The sequence below is a fragment of the Oncorhynchus keta genome, chromosome 19 (assembly GCF_023373465.1).
Source record: "Oncorhynchus keta strain PuntledgeMale-10-30-2019 chromosome 19, Oket_V2, whole genome shotgun sequence".
NCBI lineage: Eukaryota > Metazoa > Chordata > Actinopteri > Salmoniformes > Salmonidae > Oncorhynchus > Oncorhynchus keta.
This window is the reverse complement of record NC_068439.1, coordinates 72,751,807-72,771,624: the sequence shown is the minus strand read 5'-3', so window position 1 is coordinate 72,771,624 and position 19,818 is coordinate 72,751,807. Positions and strand designations below refer to the sequence as shown.

The 19,818-nt window shown below is 44.5% G+C and overlaps 1 protein-coding gene across 1 annotated transcript; it reads left to right on the top strand.

The window, feature by feature from the left end:
• The first annotated feature begins 8,397 nt into the window (after positions 1 to 8,397).
• On the top strand, positions 8,398 to 19,495 carry opn8c (opsin 8, group member c). The gene is made up of 4 exons (XM_035792750.1): positions 8,398 to 8,518; positions 12,015 to 12,308; positions 16,900 to 17,231; positions 18,987 to 19,495. Exons 1-4 carry the CDS (start codon positions 8,398 to 8,400, stop codon positions 19,341 to 19,343), a joined length of 1,104 nt encoding a protein of 367 aa, XP_035648643.1. The 3' UTR covers positions 19,344 to 19,495.
• Positions 19,496 to 19,818: the final 323 nt, after the last annotated feature.

Sequence of the window (19,818 nt, the reverse complement as noted above, 5' to 3'; positions counted from 1 at the left end):
ATTTAACCACAAAGACCAAGGAGGTTTTCCATTGGTAGGTGGGTTAAACAAAACAAAAAAAACAGACATTGAATATCCCTTTGCGCATGGTAAAGTGCACAATTACACTCTGGATGATGTATCAATAAACCTAGTCACTACAAAGATACAAGCGTCCTTCCAAACTCAGTTGCCGGAGAGGAAGGATTTCACTGAGGGCAATGGCAACTTTTAAACACTGACAGAGTTTAATGGCTGTGATAGGAAAAAACTGAGGATGGATCAACAACATTGTAGTTACTCCACAATACTAACCTTATTGACAGAGTGAAAAAAAGGAAGCCTGTACAGAAAAAAATATTCCAAAACATCCTGTTTTCAACAAGGCACTAAAGTAACACTGCCAAAAATGTGGTAAAACATTAACTTTTCGTCCTGAAAACAAAGCTTAATGCAATACAACACATTACTGAGTACCACTCTCCATATTGTCAAGCATAGTGGTGGTTTCATCACGGGCCGCCCCCAGGTGGTGAGGGTAGGCAACAACATCTCCACCCCGCTGATCCTCAACACTGGGGCCCCACAAGGGTGCGTTCTGAGCCCTCTCCTGTACTTCCTGTTCACCCACGACTGCGTAGCCACGCACGCCTCCAACTCAATCATCAAGTTTGCGGACGACACAACAGTGGTAGGCTTGATTACCAACAACGACGAGACGGCCTACAGGGAGGAGGTGAGGGCCCTCGGAGTGTGGTGTCAGGAAAATAACCTCACACTCAACGTCAACAAAACTAAGGAGATGATTGTGGACTTCAGGAAACAGCAGAGGGAACACCCCCCTATCCACATCGATGGAACAGTAGTGGAGAGGGTAGCAAGTTTTAAGTTCCTCGGCATACACATCACAGACAAACTGAATTGGTCCACACACACAGACAGCATCGTGAAGAAGGCGCAGCAGCGCCTCTTCAACCTCAGGAGGCTGAAGAAATTTGGCTTGTCACCAAAAGCACCCACAAACTTCTACAGATGCACAATCGAGAGCATCCTGGCGGGCTGTATCACCGCCTGGTACGGCAACTGCTCCGCCCACAACCGTAAGGCTCTCCAGAGGGTAGTGAGGTCTGCACAACGCATCACCGGGGGCAAACTACCTGCCCTCCAGGACACCTACACCACCCGATGTTACAGAAAGGCCATAAAGATCATCAAGGACATCAACCACCCGAGCCACTGCCTGTTCACCCCGCTATCATCCAGAAGGCGAGGTCAGTACAGGAGCATCAAAGCTGGGACCGAGAGACTGAAAAACAGCTTCTATCTCAAGGCCATCAGACTGTTAAACAGCCACCACTAACATTGAGTGGCTGCTGCCAACACACTGACACTGACACTGACTCAACTCCAGCCACTTTAATAATGGGAATTGATGGGAAATGATGTAAATATATCACTAGCCACTTTAAACAATGCTACCTTATATAATGTTACTTACCCTACATTATTCATCTCATATGCATACGTATATACTGTACTCTATATCATCGACTGCATCCTTATGTAATACATGTATCACTAGCCACTTTAACTATGTCACTTTGTTTACATACTCATCTCATATGTATATACTGTACTCGATACCATCTACTGTATCTTGCCTATGCTGCTCTGTACCATCACTCATTCATATATCCTTATGTACATATTCTTTATCCCCTTACACTGTGTATAAGACAGTAGTTTTGGAATTGTTAGTTAGATTACTTGTTGGTTATTACTGCATTGTCGGAAATAGTAGCACAAGCATTTCGCTACACTCGCATTAACATCTGCTAACCATGTGTATGTGACAAATAACATTTGATTTGATTTGATTTGATCATGTTATGGGTATGCTTTTAATCATTAAGGACTTGAGGGTTTTTCAGGATAAAAAAAACTAATGGATCTATGCACATTCAAAATCCTAGAGGAAAACCTGGTTCTGCCTGCTATCCACCTGACACTGGGTGATAAATTCACCTTTCAGCAGGACAATACACTGGAGTTGCTTACCAAGAAGACAGTGAATGTTCCTACAGTAAGTAGCCAAGTTTAAGTTTTGACTTAAATCTGCTGAAAATCTATGGTAAAACCTGAAAAGGGTTTTCTAGCAATGATCAACAACCAATTTGACAGAGCTTGAAGAATTTAGAAAATAATAATGGGCAAATGTTGCACAATCCAGGTGTGGAAAGCTCTTAGACTTCCCCAGAAATGGAGTGAATCCTTACCACTGCTACACCTGGCTATCAGCAGCACCTTGTCTGGCAGTGAAACAGTTCATTCAACCTCATTTACTGACTTTAAAAAAACATACAGTTGAAGTCGGAAGTTTACATACACTTAGGTCGTTTTCCAACCAAAACTTGTAGTCGGTTAGGACATCTACTTTGTGCAAGTCACAAGTCATTTTTCCAACATTTGTTTACAGACATATTATTTCACTTATAATTCACTGTATCACAATACCAGTGGGTCAGAAGTTTACATACACTAAGTTGACTGTGCCTTTAAACAGCTTGGAAAATTCCAGAAAATTATTTCATGGCTTTAGAAGATTCTGATAGCCTGTGGACGTATTTCAAGGCCTACCCTCAAACGCAGTGCCTCTTTGCTTGACATCATGGAAAAATCTAAAGAAATCAGCCAAGACCTCCACAAAAATAAATGCAGACCTTCACAATTCTGGTTCATCCTTGGGAGCAATTTCCAAATGCCTGAAGGTACCGCGTTCATCTGTACAAACAACAGTACGCAAGTAAAACACCATAGGACCACACAGCCGTCATACCGCTCAGGAAGGAGACGTGTTCTGTCTCCTAGAAATGAACCTACTTTGGTGCGAGAAGTGCAAATCAATCAAACAGCAAAGGACCTTGTGAAGATGCTGGAGGAAACAGGTCACAAAAGTATCTATATCCACAGTAAAACGAGTCCTATATCGACATAACTTGAAAGGCCACTCAGCAAAGAAGAAGCCACTGCTCCAAAACCGCCATAAAACAGCCAGACTACGGTTTGCAACTGCACATGGGGACAAAGATCGTACTTTTTGGAGAAATGTCCTCTGGTCTGATGAAACAAAAATAGAACTGTTTGGCCATAATGACCATTGTTATGTTTGAAGGAAAAAGGGGGAGGCTTGCAAGCCAAAGAACATCCTCCCAACCGTGAAGTACAGCGGTGGAAGCATCATGTTGTGGGGGTGCTTTGCTGCAGGAGGGACTGATGCACTTCACAAAATCAATGGCATCATGAGGTAGAAAAATTATGTGGATATATTGAAGCAACATCTCAAGACATCAGTCAGGAAGTTAAAGCTTGGTCTTACAAATGGACAATGACCCCAAGCATACTTCCAAAATTGTGGGAAAATGGCTTAAGGACAACAAAGTCAAGGTATTGGAGTGGCCATCACAAGGCCCTGACCTCAATCCTACAGAAAATTTGTGGGCAGAACTGAAAAAAGCATGTGCGAGCAAGGAGGCCTACCAACCAGACTCAGTTACACAAGCTCTGTCAGGAGGAATGGGCCAAAATTCACCCAATTTATTGTAGGAAGCTTGTGGAAGGCTACCCAAAACATTTGACCCAAGTTAAACAATTTAAATGCAATGCTACCAAATACTAATTAAGTGTATGTACATTTTTGACCCACTGGGAATGTGATGAAAGAAATAAAAGCTGAAATAAATCATTCTCTGTCACGCCCTGACCTTAGTTATCTTTGTTTTCTTTATTATTTTGGTTAGGTCAGGGTGTGACACGGGTGGTTGGTTTTGTTTTTGTATTCTCTATGTGTCGTTGCATATCAGCACTCGTGTTATAGCTTCACGTTCGTTTTGTTATTTTGTTAGTTTGTTTAGTGTTTTTCGTTTAAATAAAGAAGAATGTATTCATCTCACGCTGCGCCTTGGTCTCCTCGTTATGACCAACTTGACATTCTCTGTAACGGCGTTCTTCGTTTGTCGAAAGAGAGTCGGACCGAAATGCAGCGGAGGGGAAGCCCGGGACTGAGGGGAAGCCCGGGACTGAGAGGAAGCCCAGTACTGAGAGGAAGCCCAGTACTGAGAGGAAGCCCAGTACTGAGATGAAGCTCAGGCAGGTAGTAGGCTCCGGTAGATCCTGGCTGGCTGGCGGATCTGGAAGATTCTGGTTGACTGGCAGATCTGGAAGAGACTGGTTGACTGGCAGATCTGGAAGAATCTGGTTGACTGGCAGATCTAGAAGATCATGGCTGACTGGCGGACCTAGCTGCTCTATGCAGACTGACAGCTCTGGCTGCTCCATGCAGGCTGACAGCTCCTTGCAGACTGACAGCTCCTTACAGACTGGCAGCTCCTTGCAGACTGACAGCTCCTTGCAGACTGACAGCTCTGGCTGCTTCATGCAGACTGACAGCTCTGGCTGCTTCATGCAGACTGATAGCTCTGACTGCTCCATGCAGGCTGGCAGCACCTTGCAGACTGGCAGCTCCTTGCAGACTGGCAGCTCCTTGCAGACTGGCAGCTCCTTGCAGACTGACAGCTCCTTGCAGACTGACAGCTCTTTGCAGACTGGCAGCTCTGGCTGCTTCATGCAGACTGACAGCTGTGGCTGCTTCATACAGACTGACAGCTGTGGCTGCTTCATGCAGACTGACATCTCTGGCTGCTTCATGCAGACTGACAGCTCTGGCTGCTTCATGCAGACTGACATCTCTGGCTGCTTCATGCAGGCTGGCAGCACCTTGCAGACTGGCAGCTCCTTGCAGACTGGCAGCTCCTTGCAGACTGGCAGCTCCTTGCAGACTGACAGCTCTTTGCAGACTGGCAGCTCTGGCTGCTTCATGCAGACTGACAGCTCTGGCTGCTTCATACAGACTGACAGCTCTGGCTGCTTCATGCAGACTGACATCTCTGGCTGCTTCATGCAGACTGACAGCTCTGGCTGCTTCATGCAGACTGACATCTCTGGCTGCTTCATGCAGACTGACAGCTCTGGCTGCTCCATGCAGACTGGCAGCTTAGGCTGCTCCGAACAGGCAGGAGGCTCCAGCAGCGCTGTAGAGGAGGAAGGCTCTAGAAGCGCTGAACAGGCGGGAGACTCCGGTAGCGCAGGAGAGGAGAAAGGCTCTGATAGCGCTGAACAGACAGGAGACTCCAGCAGCGCTGTAGAGGAGGAAGGCTCTGATTGCGCTGAACAGGCGGGAGGCTCCGGCAGCACAGGAGAGGCGAGGCACACTGTAGGCCTGATGCGTGGTGCTGGCATTGGTGGTACTGGGCCGAGGACACGCACAGGAAGCCTGGTGCGGGGAGCTGCTACCGGAGGACTGGTATGTGAAGGTGGCACAGGATGGACTGGACCGTGAAGGTGTACTGGAGAGCCTGAGAGCAGGACTGGCACAGGACGTGCAAGGCTAGGTAGGTACACAGGAGGCATAGTGCGTGAGGCTGGCAACATTTTTCACCAGCCGACTAACACGCACCTCAGGACGAGTATGGAGCGCTGACCCAGGTGCCATCAAATCCCCGACACGCTCCGTCGGACGAATCTTGTACCTAAAGCACCAAGCTAGCAACTCCCTCATTACTCTCCACTCCACTTTGCCCATTAACTCCTTCACAGTCTCTGCTTCGCTCACCTCTAACACCGGCTCTGGTTCTGGTCTCCTCCTTGGCTCCTCACGATTAACAAGGAGAGTTGGCTCAGGTCTGTCTCCTGACTCAGCCACTATCCCTCTGAGCCCCCAATAGATTTTTGGGGCTGACTCACAGGCTTTCCTCTGCGCCGTCGTGATTGCCTCTCCAACTCCATTCTCCTATAATCCTCTTCGCACTGCTCCAGCGAATCCCAGGCGGGCTCCGGCACTCTCTCTGGGTCGACCGCCCACCTGTCTATTTCTTCCCACATCGTATAGTCCATACTTCTGCTGTCCATAATGTCCTCATAACAGCGTCTCTCAGCTCTCGTAGGTGCCTCCTTTCGCTGCTCCTGCTGTCGCTGCCTGTAACCACGCCACTCGGTCCGTGTGTGGTGGGTGATTCTGTAACGGCGTTCTTCGTTTGTCGAAAGAGAGTCGGACCGAAATGCAGCGTGGTGGTTACTCATGTCTTTAATAAATGAATCGCGATACATGAAATAACTTATACAAATACAAAACAACAAACGGAACGTGAAAACCTATTACAGCCTATCTGGTGAACACTACACAGAGACAGGGACAATCACCCACAAAATACACAGTGAAATCCAGGCTACCTAAATACGGTTCCCAATCAGAGACAACGAGAATCACCTGACTCTGATTGAGAACCGCCTCAGGCAAACTCAGCCAAACCAATACTAGACACACCCCTAATCAACCACAATCCCAATGCCTACAAAAAACCCAATACGACAATACAATAAACCCATGTCACACCCTGGCCTGAACAAATAATTAAAGAAAACACAAAATACTAAGACCAAGGCGTGACATTCTCTCTACTATTATTCTGACATTTCACATTCTTAAAATAAAGTGGTGATCCTAACTGACCTAAAACAGGGAATTTTAACTAGTATTAAATGTCAGGAATTGGGAAAAACTGAGTTTAAATGTATTTGGCTATGGTGTATGTAAACTTCCGACTTCAACTGTAGCTGATATGGCTGACTTGCTTAAACAAATATGTTTTCTACTGACAATTGAGATGTACAAACTGTGGCATAAAGGGACGACAAGCGGATATGAGGCGATCCGTAATTTCAATTAAGACATTAATGAGCGAGCTAGGACGGACATAGTCAATATAACTATTTGTTCAGCACTTTTGAAATGTACAGCAACAGGATTCAGAACATGGGTCGTTCTTAAAGTATTCACCTTGCACACCAGGTCAGGACATATAAACAGACAATGAAAGCTCTTTTATTTTTATTTTACAAATATTAGAATTTGTATAGATCGTTGACAAAATATTACAATTAAATGTGTGAATACCTTCTGAATGGGCTGTATGTCCAAAAATTGATGTCGCAACTCCAGATTTACCCTTTATTACACCCAAAAATGCTTATTATAAAGTGTAAAAGGGGTAAAGGAGCTAATTTATTGTGGTAGGATGTTTATCAATTACATTTCTTGCCAAAAAGTGAAATAAAGTAGAGTCTGAATCTGAACATGATTGATAAGCACACAGCAATTATTTATATACACGGGAAAAGTTTTCAAGTCTTCATATGAAGATAATTGGATAAAGTGCATGCTGTGCACCTGAGTAATGGGTATACCATTCCAGTGTTTAATTGCTATATTGTAATTACTTCGCCACCATGGCCTATTTATTGCCTATCTTACCTCATTTGCACACACTGTATATAGACATTTCTACTGTATTACTGACTGTATGTTTGTTTATTTCATGTGTAACTCTGCGTTGTTGTATGTGCCGAAATGCTTTGCTTTATCTTGGTCAGGTCGCAATGAGAACTTGTTCTCAACTAGCCTACCTGGTTAAATAAAGGTGATTTTTTTTTGTTGATATATATATATAAAAATAATGAGTCACACACCCAAAATAGTCTGTCTTTAGCTAGAAGGTACAGTGTATCTATAGCTGTATGATTCAACACAGAGAATAAAGGCACCGTATAGAGCAGTCCAAGGTATATGGCCAGTCTGCTGCAACCTGCAGAGCATTTTGTATTATTCTGTATGTAAATCCGACAACCTCCATTTAGTATGATATGTTACGTTTCGTATGATATGTATTAATTTGTAGATGTCCATCATCCATTCCGTATGATATGTTATGAATGACAATTTGTATGATATCTTGCAAAAGATATATGTAAGAATTCCAATTTGTTGTGGCTAACATTAGCTAGGTGGCTAGCTGGTTACAGTTAGGGGAAGCTTTAGCTAAAAGGGTATAGGTTAGGGTAAGGGATAGCTAACATGCTAAGTAGTTACAAAGTAGCTAAAAGTAAGTGAAAATTTGCTAATTAGCTAAAATGCTAAAGTTGTCACTGATGAGATTCAAACACGCAACCTTTCGTGTTGTACACCCACCCATCCACCCAGCCTTAAGTATATCACACTAATATGATGGTCCCGGTTTTACATTTACTATGAGACCAGGCTGCAACTCCACAGGCTTCAGAGAAAACATCTGTCTGAGTTTGACCAAATAATCCCGTCATTATTGGTCTCTTCAGAGATAGCGACTAGAAGAGAATACACATGATAACTGATGGCGCGAGTGTAGGACATTTCACTTTATGCTAAACACGAGATGACTGACACGAACATGTGATCCAATGCCACGAATATTTGCTTTTGCTGGCTTTTAAATGTTGAGTCGGATTCAAAAGTGAGGTGATTTTCCTTTTCCTGAATTTGTATCCAAAATGATCTCCCTAAATTTGTCAGAACGCACAGATGTGTGTGGGAACCGGACGGTCTCTATTTTCTCCTCCAAACTCGCACCTGGTGCTGATATCGGTGTGGGATTAACAATCCTGTCAATCGGTGAGTTGGACTTCGTTATTATCACTTTCATATCTGATCATCTAGAAAAAATGTATACTAGAATATAGACACGCTGATGTTGATGCCAAATTGATTGAGATTTATAGCACATGTTATAAAAAATATATATTTTCGTGGTCAGGCTCTTCCTACAAATTAGACTTTAGAAGGAACCGTGCGCAATACAGGATATTAACGACTTTGTGGACAATAGTAAATCATACAGATTTATGTGTAAAATATTTTAAATGTTTGTTTCACAGACTTTATTCATATTTTAAAATATTTAATGTAGCTTATTTGTGGTAGGTAAGTAATCCACAGTACTATGTATAGCCACCTGCATACAGTATACTGCATTCGGAAAGGATTCAGACCCATTTACTTTTTAAACATTTTGTTACGTTACTGCCTTACTCTAAAATGTATTAAATTGTTTTTTTTCTTCTTATCAATCTACACACAATACCCCATAATGACGAAACAAAAACAGGTAGATTTTTTGTGTGTGCAAATGTATTAAAAAAAAACGGAAATATCACATTTATTCAGACCCTTTATTAAATACTTTGTTGAAGCACCTTTGGCAGCGATTACAGCCTCGAGTCTTCTTGGGTATGAAGCTACAACTTGGCACACCTGTATTTGGGGAGTTTCTCCAATTCTTCTCTGCAGATCCTCTCAAGCTCTGTCATGTTGGATATGGAGGGTTGCTGCACAACCCTCCCTATCTCCCGTTATCTTGGCTGTGTGCTTAGAGTCGTTGTCCAGTCTGAAGTCCTGAGTGCTCTGGGGCAGGATCTCATCAAAGATCTTTCTGTACTTTGCTCAGTTCATCATCCCTCGATCCTGATTATTTATGTAAACTCCAAGCGGGCTGTCATGTGTCTTTTACTACGGGCTTGCTTCCACCTGTCCACTCTACCATAAAGGCCTGATTGGTGGAGTGCTGCAGAGATGGTTGGACTTCTGGAAGGTTCTCCCATCTCCACAGAGGAACTCTGGAGCTCTGTCAGAGTGACCATCGGGTTCTTGGTCACCTCCCTGACCAAGGCTCTTTTCCCCTGATTGCTCAGTTTGGCCGGGTGGCCAGCTATGGGAAGAGTCTTGGTGGTTCCAAACTTCTTCCTTTAAGAATGATGGAGCTCTACTCTACTATGCGGACAACTACAAATACCTCGGTGTCTGGTTAGACTGTAAACTCTCCTTCCAGACTCTTATTAAGCATCTCCAATCCAAAATTAAATCTAGAATCGGCTTCCTATCGACTCATATCTCCCTCACTAACTTTAAGCATCAGCTATCAGAGCAGCTTACAGATCATTGCACCTGTACATAGCCCATCTGTAAATAGCCCATCCAACTACCTCATCCCCATATTGTTATTTATTATATTTATTTTTTATTCTCCTTTGCACCCCAGTATCTCTACTTGCACATTCATCTTCTGCACATCTATCACTCCAGTGTTTATTTGCGAAATTGTCATTATTTTGCCGCTACGGCCTATTTATTGCCTTTACCTCCCTACTCTTCTACACTGCTTTGCTTTATCTTGACCAGGTCGCAGTTGTTAATGAGAACTTGTTCTCAACTGGTTTACCTGGTTAAATAAAGGCTAAATAAATAAAATAAAATACTGTCTCGGAGCTATACGGACAATTCGTTCGACTCCATGGCTCGGTTTTTGCTCTGACATGCACTTTCAACTGTGGGACCTTATATAGACAGGTGTGTGCCTTTCCAAATCACGTTCAATCAATTGAATTTACCACAGGTGGACTCCAATGAAGTTGTAGAAACATCTCAAGGATGATCAATGGAAACAGTAGGCACCTGAGCTCAATTTTGAGTATCATAGCAAAGGGTCTGAATATTTCTGTTTTCTATTTGGAATAAATGAGCAAAAATGTATAAACCTGTTTTTGCTTTGTCATTATGGTATATTGTGTGTAGATTGATGAGAAAAATAATAATATTTCATGTATTTTAGAATACGGCTATAACGTAACAAAATGTGGATAAGTCAAGGGTCTGAATACTTTGCACTTGATATCACTACAATTGACACTTTATAGAAATATCAATATTTCATGGTATTTTTAGAACATGTGTCAAATGTAGTGTTATAGATGGCTATACCTAGTAAAATGTGGTCTCAATGATATTACAGTTCACTAAGTGTATTGTATTTCCTCTCACCTGAGGTTCTGTGTCCACCTGTAAAATTAAACAGACATGATGCTTGGTTTGTAAATACACTCAGGAATGGGCATAGCATTTTTTTGTGACCAAATGTTTATTTATTTTGTTACATACATACATTTTTAAATCCAAATGAGTCAAAATTATATTTTTGATGTGAGTGGGGCCAGTCTTTCTTTTTCCTCCAAGTCTGTTTGAGCTATCATGCCAACTCCATGTCACTCGTCATTGCAAAAATGTTTGTCTTGACAATGAGAAATGGACTTAACATGATAGCACAAAGTCATCTGGGACCAGGCAACGCTGATTTTCTTCATCTTTTCATCATCCTTTCATTTGTCTCTGTGTCAGCCACAGGAGGTTGGTGGCACCTTATTCGGGGAGGACGGTCTCATGGTAATGGCTGGAGCGTGATTTCCATGTGTTTGATGCCATTCCATTCGCTCTGTTCCAGCCATTATTATGAGCTGTCCTCCCCTCAGCAGCCTCCACTGGTGTCAGGGGTGTTATTTGTACCTCTATTGGAATATCTGACAGTTTGTGATTTCTGTTTCTACAATAAGACTATCAAAGTTTTCTTCTTTTAGAGTTCAGTAGTTCATGTGTTTGTTGTATGGGCCTACTTCATTTCAGTATTGCGGACACATGTTATTGCAGACATAGGTTATTATTTTGAGTCACCTGAATGCCTTATTGCCTGGAACAGCTGCTATTTCAGGAAATCCATCACTCTCTATCCACGGTGACTCGTGGCTCAGTGGTTCCTTAGTGGTGTATTCCCTCTGTGTCCAGCAGAATTATTTCTCACACCTCCTCTGTGATGTTTACATATTGAGTGAACACACCACAGGGGGTTAGCTGTGATTGCCAGCCAAACACCTTAACAGTAGAACGGTCATCCGGTGACTGGTATCTGTCTTACAGGAACATGATACTGTAGGTCTTATATAATGTCAGGTGTAATACATGGAAGTGTTGGTTTAATATTTCAGACAGGTTATATTTAGGATCCATTCTGATCACTGCTTGAGGAAACTTTATTTTCGAAGATACCTGTGGTTATTGCACCAGATCTTACAGTATATATTCAGACTACCATGAGAAATTGCAATGTCAGAATGTATCAGAATGTCAGAATGTACACAACAAATGACACAATAGGAAATACACAAGAAAATGCAAAAACCATTCATGAAAAACAATCCAACTACAGACCATATCAATCATCACTCTCTTCTCCCATCTCTATAGAGATTCTTTGTTTCCCCTTTCTTGTCTCTCTTCCAACCAGTGCTTCTGTCCGTCCTCGGCAACGGCCTGGTGCTGGTCATCTCCTACCGACGGAGGAAGAAGATGGTGGATTCAGAGCTCCTCTGCGTCAACCTGGCCGTGGTGGATTTCCTATGTTGTATCTGTTTCTACCCGCTGTCCATTCTGTCATCGTTTAATCATGCCTGGCTGGGGCACCACGTCACGTGTGTCTACTACGGTCTGGGCTGCTATGTATTCGGCCTGTGCGGCATGTTCACCATCACCGCCATCAGCGTGATCCGCTATCTGAAAACATTCTATAACCTGGTCTATGGTGAGTAGAGCCTAGTCTATTTGGAGGGGGGGCAGCCTGGTCTATGGTGAGTAGAGCCTAGTCTATTTGGAGGCGGGGCAGCCTGGTCTATGGTGAGTAGAGCATAGTCTATTTTTGGGGGAGGGGGGCAGCCTGGTCTATGGTGAGTAGAGCCTAGTCTATTTGGGGGGGCAGCCTGGTATATGGTGAGTAGAGCATAGTCTATTTTTGGGTGGGAGCCTGGTCTATGGTGAGTAGGGCCTAGTCTATTTGGAGGGGAGGACAGCTTGGTCTATGGTGAGTAGAGCCCAGTCTATTTGGAGGGGGGCAGCCTGGTTTATGGTGAGTAGAGCCTAGTCTATCTTGGGGGTCGCGGCCTGGTCTATGGTGAGTAGAGCCTCCTCTATCTGGGGGGCGGGGGGGGCAGCCTGGTCTATGGTGAGTAGAGCCTAGTCTATCTTGGGGGGTCGCGGCCTGGTCTATGGTGAGTAGAGCCTAGTCTATTTGGAGGGGGGGCAGGCTGGTCTATGGTGAGTAGAGCCTAGTCTATTTGGGGGAGGACGGGGGGCAGCCGGGTCTATGGTGAGTAGAGCCTAGTCTATTTGGGGGGGCAGCCTGGTATATGGTGAGTAGAGCATAGTCTATTTTTGGGCGGTAGCCTGGTCTATGGTGAGTAGGGCCTAGTCTATTTGGAGGGGAGGACAGCTTGGTCTATGGTGAGTAGAGCCCAGTCTATGGTGAGTAGAGCCTAGTCTATCTGGGGGGCAGCCTGGTCTATGGTGAGTAGAGCCTAGTCTATCTTGGGGGTTGCGGCCTGGTCTATGGTGAGTGGAGCTTCCTCTATCTGGGGGGGCAGCTGGGTCTATGGTGAGTAGAGCCTAGTCTATCTTGGGGGGGGGGGGCAGCCTGGTCTTTGGTGAGTAGAGCCTAGTCTATCTGGATGGGTCGCGGCCTGGTCTATGGTGAGTAGAGCCTAGTCTATCTGGGGGGGGGCAGCCTGGTCTATGGTGAGTAGAGCCAGTCTATTTGGAGGGGGGGCAGCCGGGTCTATGTTGAGTAGAGCCTAGCCTATTTGTTATGGAGGGGGCAGCCTGGTCTATGGTGAGTAGAGCCTAGTCTATTTGGAGGGGGGCAGGCTAGTCTATGGTGAGTAGAGCCTAGTCTATTTTGGGGAGGGGGGCAGCCGGGTCTATGGTGAGTAGAGCCTAGTCTATCTGTTGGGGGCAGCCTGGTCTATGGTGAGTAGAGCCTAGTCTATTTGGGGGGGTCGCGGCCTGGTTTATGGTGAGTAAAGCCTAGTCTATCTGGGGGGGGTCGCGGCCGGGTCTATGGTGAGTAGAACCTAGTCCATTTGGGGGAGGGCGGGGGGCAGCCGGGTCTATGGTGAGTAGCGCCTTGTCTATCTGGGGGGGGCAGCCTGGTCTATGGTGAGTAGAGCCTAGTCTATTTTTTTTTTGGGGAGGGGGCAGCCTGGTCTATTTTTTTTTTGGGGGGGGCAGCCTGGTCTATGGTGAGTAGAGCCTCGTCTATTTGGAGTGGGGCAGCCTGGTCTATGGTGTGTAGAGCCTAGTCTATCTGGGGGGGCAGGCTGGAGTACCAGATAGTGGGGTTTGCATGTTTGGGACTATTCTATTGGTTTTGTTGTAACAGGTAACGTCAGTATTACATTTACATTTTAGTAATTTAGCAGATGCTCTTATCCAGAGCGATTTATAGGAGTAATTAGGGTCAAGTTCCTTCCACAAGGGCACATCGGCAGATTTTCACTTTGTCCTGTCGGGGTTTTTGAACCAGCGAACTCTATTACTCTATATCTATAACTCTATATTTCACCAGTCTAAGTGAATGCTAGACTCCCTACAAGCTTACCCAACCTAGCTGCTGCACACTACACAAAGTACAGATACCCCCAAAACGACTTAAGTAAAAATACTTCAAAGTACTACTAAGTAATTTACACAAATGCTCCCAGCTGCTGCACAATGCACAAACAAAGTACAGATACCCCTAAAAATGACTTAAGTAGTACTTTAAAGTATTTTTACTTAAGTAATTTACAGAACTGCTCCCAGCTGCTGCACACTACACAAACAACCACTGACTCAGTGTGACATTAAGTGAACAACAACATGAATAGAATTAGCTGATATCATCTTGATATGAAAATCACACTCAGGACCTTGTTCTGTGTTGTGTTATCTGTAAGCGTTGTGTGTGTGTGCGCATGTTTAGTGTATATGTGTGTGTGTGTGTGTGTGTGTGCACGTGTGTGTGTGTGTCATCCTACTCCCGAAGGCACTGCATCTCAGCGTCACTACAGACCCTGGTTCGATTCCAGGCTGTATCACAACCATCCATGATTGGGAGTCCCATAGGGCGCGCATAATTGGCCCAGCGTTGTTCTGGTTATGGTTTGGCCAGGGGTAGGCGGTCGTTGTAAATAAGAATTTTTCTTAACTGATTTGCCTCGTTAAATACATGTTATATAAAATGTAAAATATAAATGCTGTTTGTGTCCAGTGGGATCTTTCCAGGAAGTCTCCAGGGACTAATATACAGTACCTTCAGACAGTATCCATACCACTTCACTTTTTCCACATTTTGTTCTGTTACAAAGTGAGATTAAAATGGATGTGTCATTTTTTGTCAACGATCTACAAAAAATACTCTGTAATGTCAAAGTGGAGAGAAAAATCTAACATTTGTTAAACAAAAAATATGAAAAATAAAACACTAATATATCTTGATTTGTATTCAACCTCCTGAGTCAATGTTACAGTCACCTTTGACAGTGATTACAGCTGTGAGTCTTTCTGGGTAAGTCTCTAAGAGCTTTCTACACCCGGATTGTGAAACATTTGCCCATTATTATTTGACCAATTCTTCAAGCTCTGTCAAATTGGTTGTTGATCATTGCTAGAGAACCATTTTCATGTCTTGCCATAGATTTTCAAGTAGATTCAAGTCAAACTGTAACTCGCCACTCAGGAACATTCACGGTCTTCTTGGTAAGCAACTCCAGTGTAGATTTGTCCTTGTGTTTTAGGTTATTGTCCTGCTGAAAGGTGAATTCATCTCCCAGTGTCTGGTGGAAAGCAGACTGAACCAGGTTATGTCAGCTATTATGCCATATTATGACATGGTTATTACCGTGTCATAACGTGTTATGGTGCTGGATGTCAAGTAACGTGTAACCATATTATAATATATGACAATATGACATCATCATACAAAGCGGGCAACGTCCTGCTTACAGACATCAACAACGACAAACTTAAAATCTGCAAAGACTACCACTACTACCACTACTGTTGATGATGGTGATGATGATATTATCAGTAAACAGAAAATCACCGCTCTGTAAGTTTTTTCTCTGTGGTCTATTTATAGGCTGTATTTATAATGTATTGCATACACACTTATAGTTAGTTATACAGGCTTGATCTCTCTCTTGTTGTAGCAACAACAACTCACCATCCCTAGGGTGGCTATAACAGAACGCCTGCTGCCCTGTTCTGTCCCTGATAGACATTAAAGACAATATGGGCACAATTCCACCTAGCCTATCACAGGGCAAGGTGGAGGTGCTGTAATACTACAATACCTTGGAAAACTAAATGAAGGGCCTATGATAGGGGGCTAAGGATCGATTTGGATTTTAGCGTCTTCTGTCTCGCTCTCACTTTGTGTTTGTGTGTGTATGTGTGCGTGTCTGTCTGTCCGTCCGTCCGTCCGTCCGTCTGTATGCCCAGTGGCTCCTGAGTGGCACAGCAGTCTAAGGCACTGCAGTCCGTGGTTTACATCCAGCTGTGATTGGAAGTCCCATTTGGCGGCGCATAATAGGCCTGGCGGCGCACAATTGGCCCGGCGTCGTCCGGGTTTTGCTGTTGTAGGCCATCATTGTAATAATAATTTGTTTTTAGCTGTCTTGCCTAGTTAAATAAAGATTACATAAAAATAAAAATAAATCTCTCTCTCGCTCTCTCACACCTCTCGCTCTCTCGCACCTCTCGCTCTCTCGCACTCTCTCTCTCTCTCTCTCTCTCTCTCTCTCTCTCTCACTCTCTCACACACACCTCTCTATTTTTCTCTCTCCCTCTCTCTCTTTGTCTCTCCAATTAACTAGTAGCAGGCTTTCCGCTCTCCTGTGTTAATTGTTAGAGACGAGTAGGGTGCTCAGCCCTGAGTACTGGGATCAGGTGTGGATTAGGACAGGAGATGAGGGGAATAATGCCACGGGACAGGTTAGTCATCAGTCAATCTTCTCATCCCAGTCGGGAGCCTGTGAGATCGATTGAGGTTCTCTAATTACCATCTATGTGTCAGATCAATGGAGACCACATAGCATTTCTTTTGGAGAAATGTCCTTATTTGCCCATGGACTTTACATTTATGTGCCATAACTGCAATATTTTTAAGCCAATATTCTATAAGACAGGTATTCAAGGTATTCAAGCAGTAGAGAATTTGAGGTGCGGTACTCAGTACTGGTGTTTTCTGGCCCACATCAAACACTGATTAATCACTGAATCATCCAAACACAATGACAATCCTAGATGTCACCCTCCCTTTAAGAATATAACCAGGCGATGGGATGTCTCTTTCCTTGCAGCAGTCTGGCTGGATGGTGCCAACATCCGGCTGGTGTGCTGTGCCTCGTGGCTAATTGCTGCCGTCTGGTCCTCCTTCCCCTTGTTCGGCTGGGGCGAGTACGTCCCCGAGCCCTACGGCCTGTCCTGTACCATCGCCTGGCACAGCTACCACACCTCCTTTAAAGACGCCTTCTACGTCATCTGTTCCTTCTCTTGTTTCATGCTGGTGCCTGTCCTGCTCATCGTGATGTCCCAGATCCAGATCCTCTATAAAGTCTATCATTTCACCTACGCCTTGTCAGCCCGGGGGATCCGGACCAACCTGCGCCATGCCGAAAAACGTCTCTCCATGGTGAGAAGGGTTTTATGTCCTGCTGAAAGAGGAACCACGGTAATGTGCCTGAACCTCTCTGACTTAGCGGAGGACTGTCTGTCACAGTGCATACGTCTTTCACTCAGGGAGAGCGGATGTAGAGCTTACTGCAGCGCTAGATAGAACTTTTACGTTCTGTCACAGTGAACATAGTATCTTTATATTTGGTAGGTTTTCACATACAGTACCAGTCAAAAGTTTGGACACATCTACTCATTCCAGGGTTTTTCTTTATTTTTACTATTTTCTACATTGTAGAATAATAGTGAAGACATTAAAACTAGAAATAACACATGTAGTAACCAAAAAATTGTTAAACAAATCTGTTCATCCTGCCGTGTGCTCTGGCATTATACAGTCTGGATGACCTCTTATGTCATATGTTATAAGTTATTATGTTATTACATATGTTATTACATGCTATGTAAGAGTCTACATACCAGCATAACAGGGTGTTATGTCATTTATCCTCTGTGTCACATTATTACATCCTCTGTGTCACATTATTACATCCTCTGTGTCACATTATTACATCCTCTGTGTCACATTATTACATCCTCTGTGTCACATTATTACATCCTCTGTGTCACATTATTACATCCTCTGTGTCACATTATTACATCCTCTGTGTCACATTATTACATCCTCTGTGTCACATTATTACATCCTCTGTGTCACATTATTACATCCTCTGTGTCACATTATTACATCCTCTGTGTCACATTATTACATTGAATGGAATGACGTGCGTCATAACCATGTAATATTTCCTTATAGAGTGTGCACATACACATGCACATACACATACACATGCACATACACCTTAAGTAAAGTGACATTCATTTGAGGTGGTATAAAACAGTGAAGAATGTGCTTATACCACGGGATGAGTTGAAAGTATCACAAAAAAAGGACACGTTATAAGAAAACACAACACAAAATAGAAAGCCCAATTATGGGCAAAAGAGCAGATTAAAAAAAAATCTGAATTGGGCTGCCTCTGTCAATGCAGCCCAAGGCACGTATGCCATTTTTGGGCTGCATTTTGCTCAGTAAAGTAAGTACAGAAGTCAGTACTAGTGGTGTCATTAGGTAGGCTTGAATTAGCTCCATATACAGAAGCCAACTCTAATGTTGAAAGAGTTGGCCTAAGTACATACTGTAGATTTGAATCTACCCAATGATACCAGTTATTGTATGAGAGTTTACGAGATATAGTTGGATTTAGGCCTCCCAAGTGGCACAGCGGTGTAAGGTACTGCATCGCAGCGCTGGAGGCGTCACTACAGACCTGGGTTCGATCCCAGGCTGTGTCGCAGCCGGGGTTGACCAGGAGAACCATGAGGCGACGCACAATTGGCCCAGCATCGTCTGGGTTAGGGGAGGGTTTGGCCGGCTGGGATGTCCTTGTCCCATCGCGCTCTAGTAACTCCTTGTGGCAGGCCGGGAGCCTGCACACTGACTTTGGTCGCCACCTGTACAGTGTTTTCTCCAAAACATTGGTGCTTCTGGGTTAAGTGAGCAGTGTGTCAAGAAGCAGTGCTGCTTGGTGGGGTCGTGTTTCGGAGGACGCATGGCTCTCGACCTTCGCCTCTCCCGAGTTTGTATGGGAGTTACAACGATGGGACAAGACTGTAACTACCATTTGGGGGTAAAAAGTCAAATTTAGCAAATAATGTATGGATTTGGGTCTAGATATTGGACACAACATAATGTCTCTGTCGTCCCCCTCAGATGTTCTTCTGCATCAGCCTTGGCTTTGTGACGGCCTGGGCTCCCTACGCCGTTGTCTCCTTCCTCTTCATCTTCCATAAGGACAACAGGTACATGGCGCCTGGGGGCTTCGTGTTCCCCGCACTGTTCGCCAAGAGCTCCCACATCTACAACCCCTTCATCTACTTCTACTTCAACAAGGCCTTCCGTCAGGAGCTGCGCTGCCTGTTGCGCTCCTTCTGTCCCCGGTTAGCCAGCAACCGTGTGGGGGTCCGCTCTGCCATGGGCCAGGAGGGACTCCCCGGGGGGCCACATCCCATCCAGATCCAGCTCCAGGAGCTGGGGATGTCTGGAGGGGGAGTCCTAGGGGAGGAATAGCAGCAAGGACACGGGGAGCACACTTTGGGGCGATCTCCTGCTGAGTGTCCAAGATCAGAGTGACCCCCTTGGCTGTGGACCATAGACCTGTCCAGTGCTTGACTTGGGCAGGAGCTCACCAGAGCTGAGCACCGGCACCTCAAATGTTCTACTGCTTGAGCTCCTGTTCCTCTTATAGAATATGAACTCAAAAGTATTGTGGAGTTCTTGAACCTAAATATGAACAGTATTGGCACCCAAAATGAGTACCTGCACCTAAGTCAAGTCAAGCACTGGCACCTGTCTAATAGTTCCTTCCCATTCCCACCTGAACACTGATTGGATGATGAGAAAGAGAGGGGAGTGGACTCTGCAATAGGTTTGCTATAAGTTGAAAAGTGAATTGGGGTTGGTGCTCCTGTGACTGAGGCTGAATCACAAATCAGTCCCTTCCCCTCATCCCTCAGCCCTCCATTTGCACGTTCACACGTGCCTC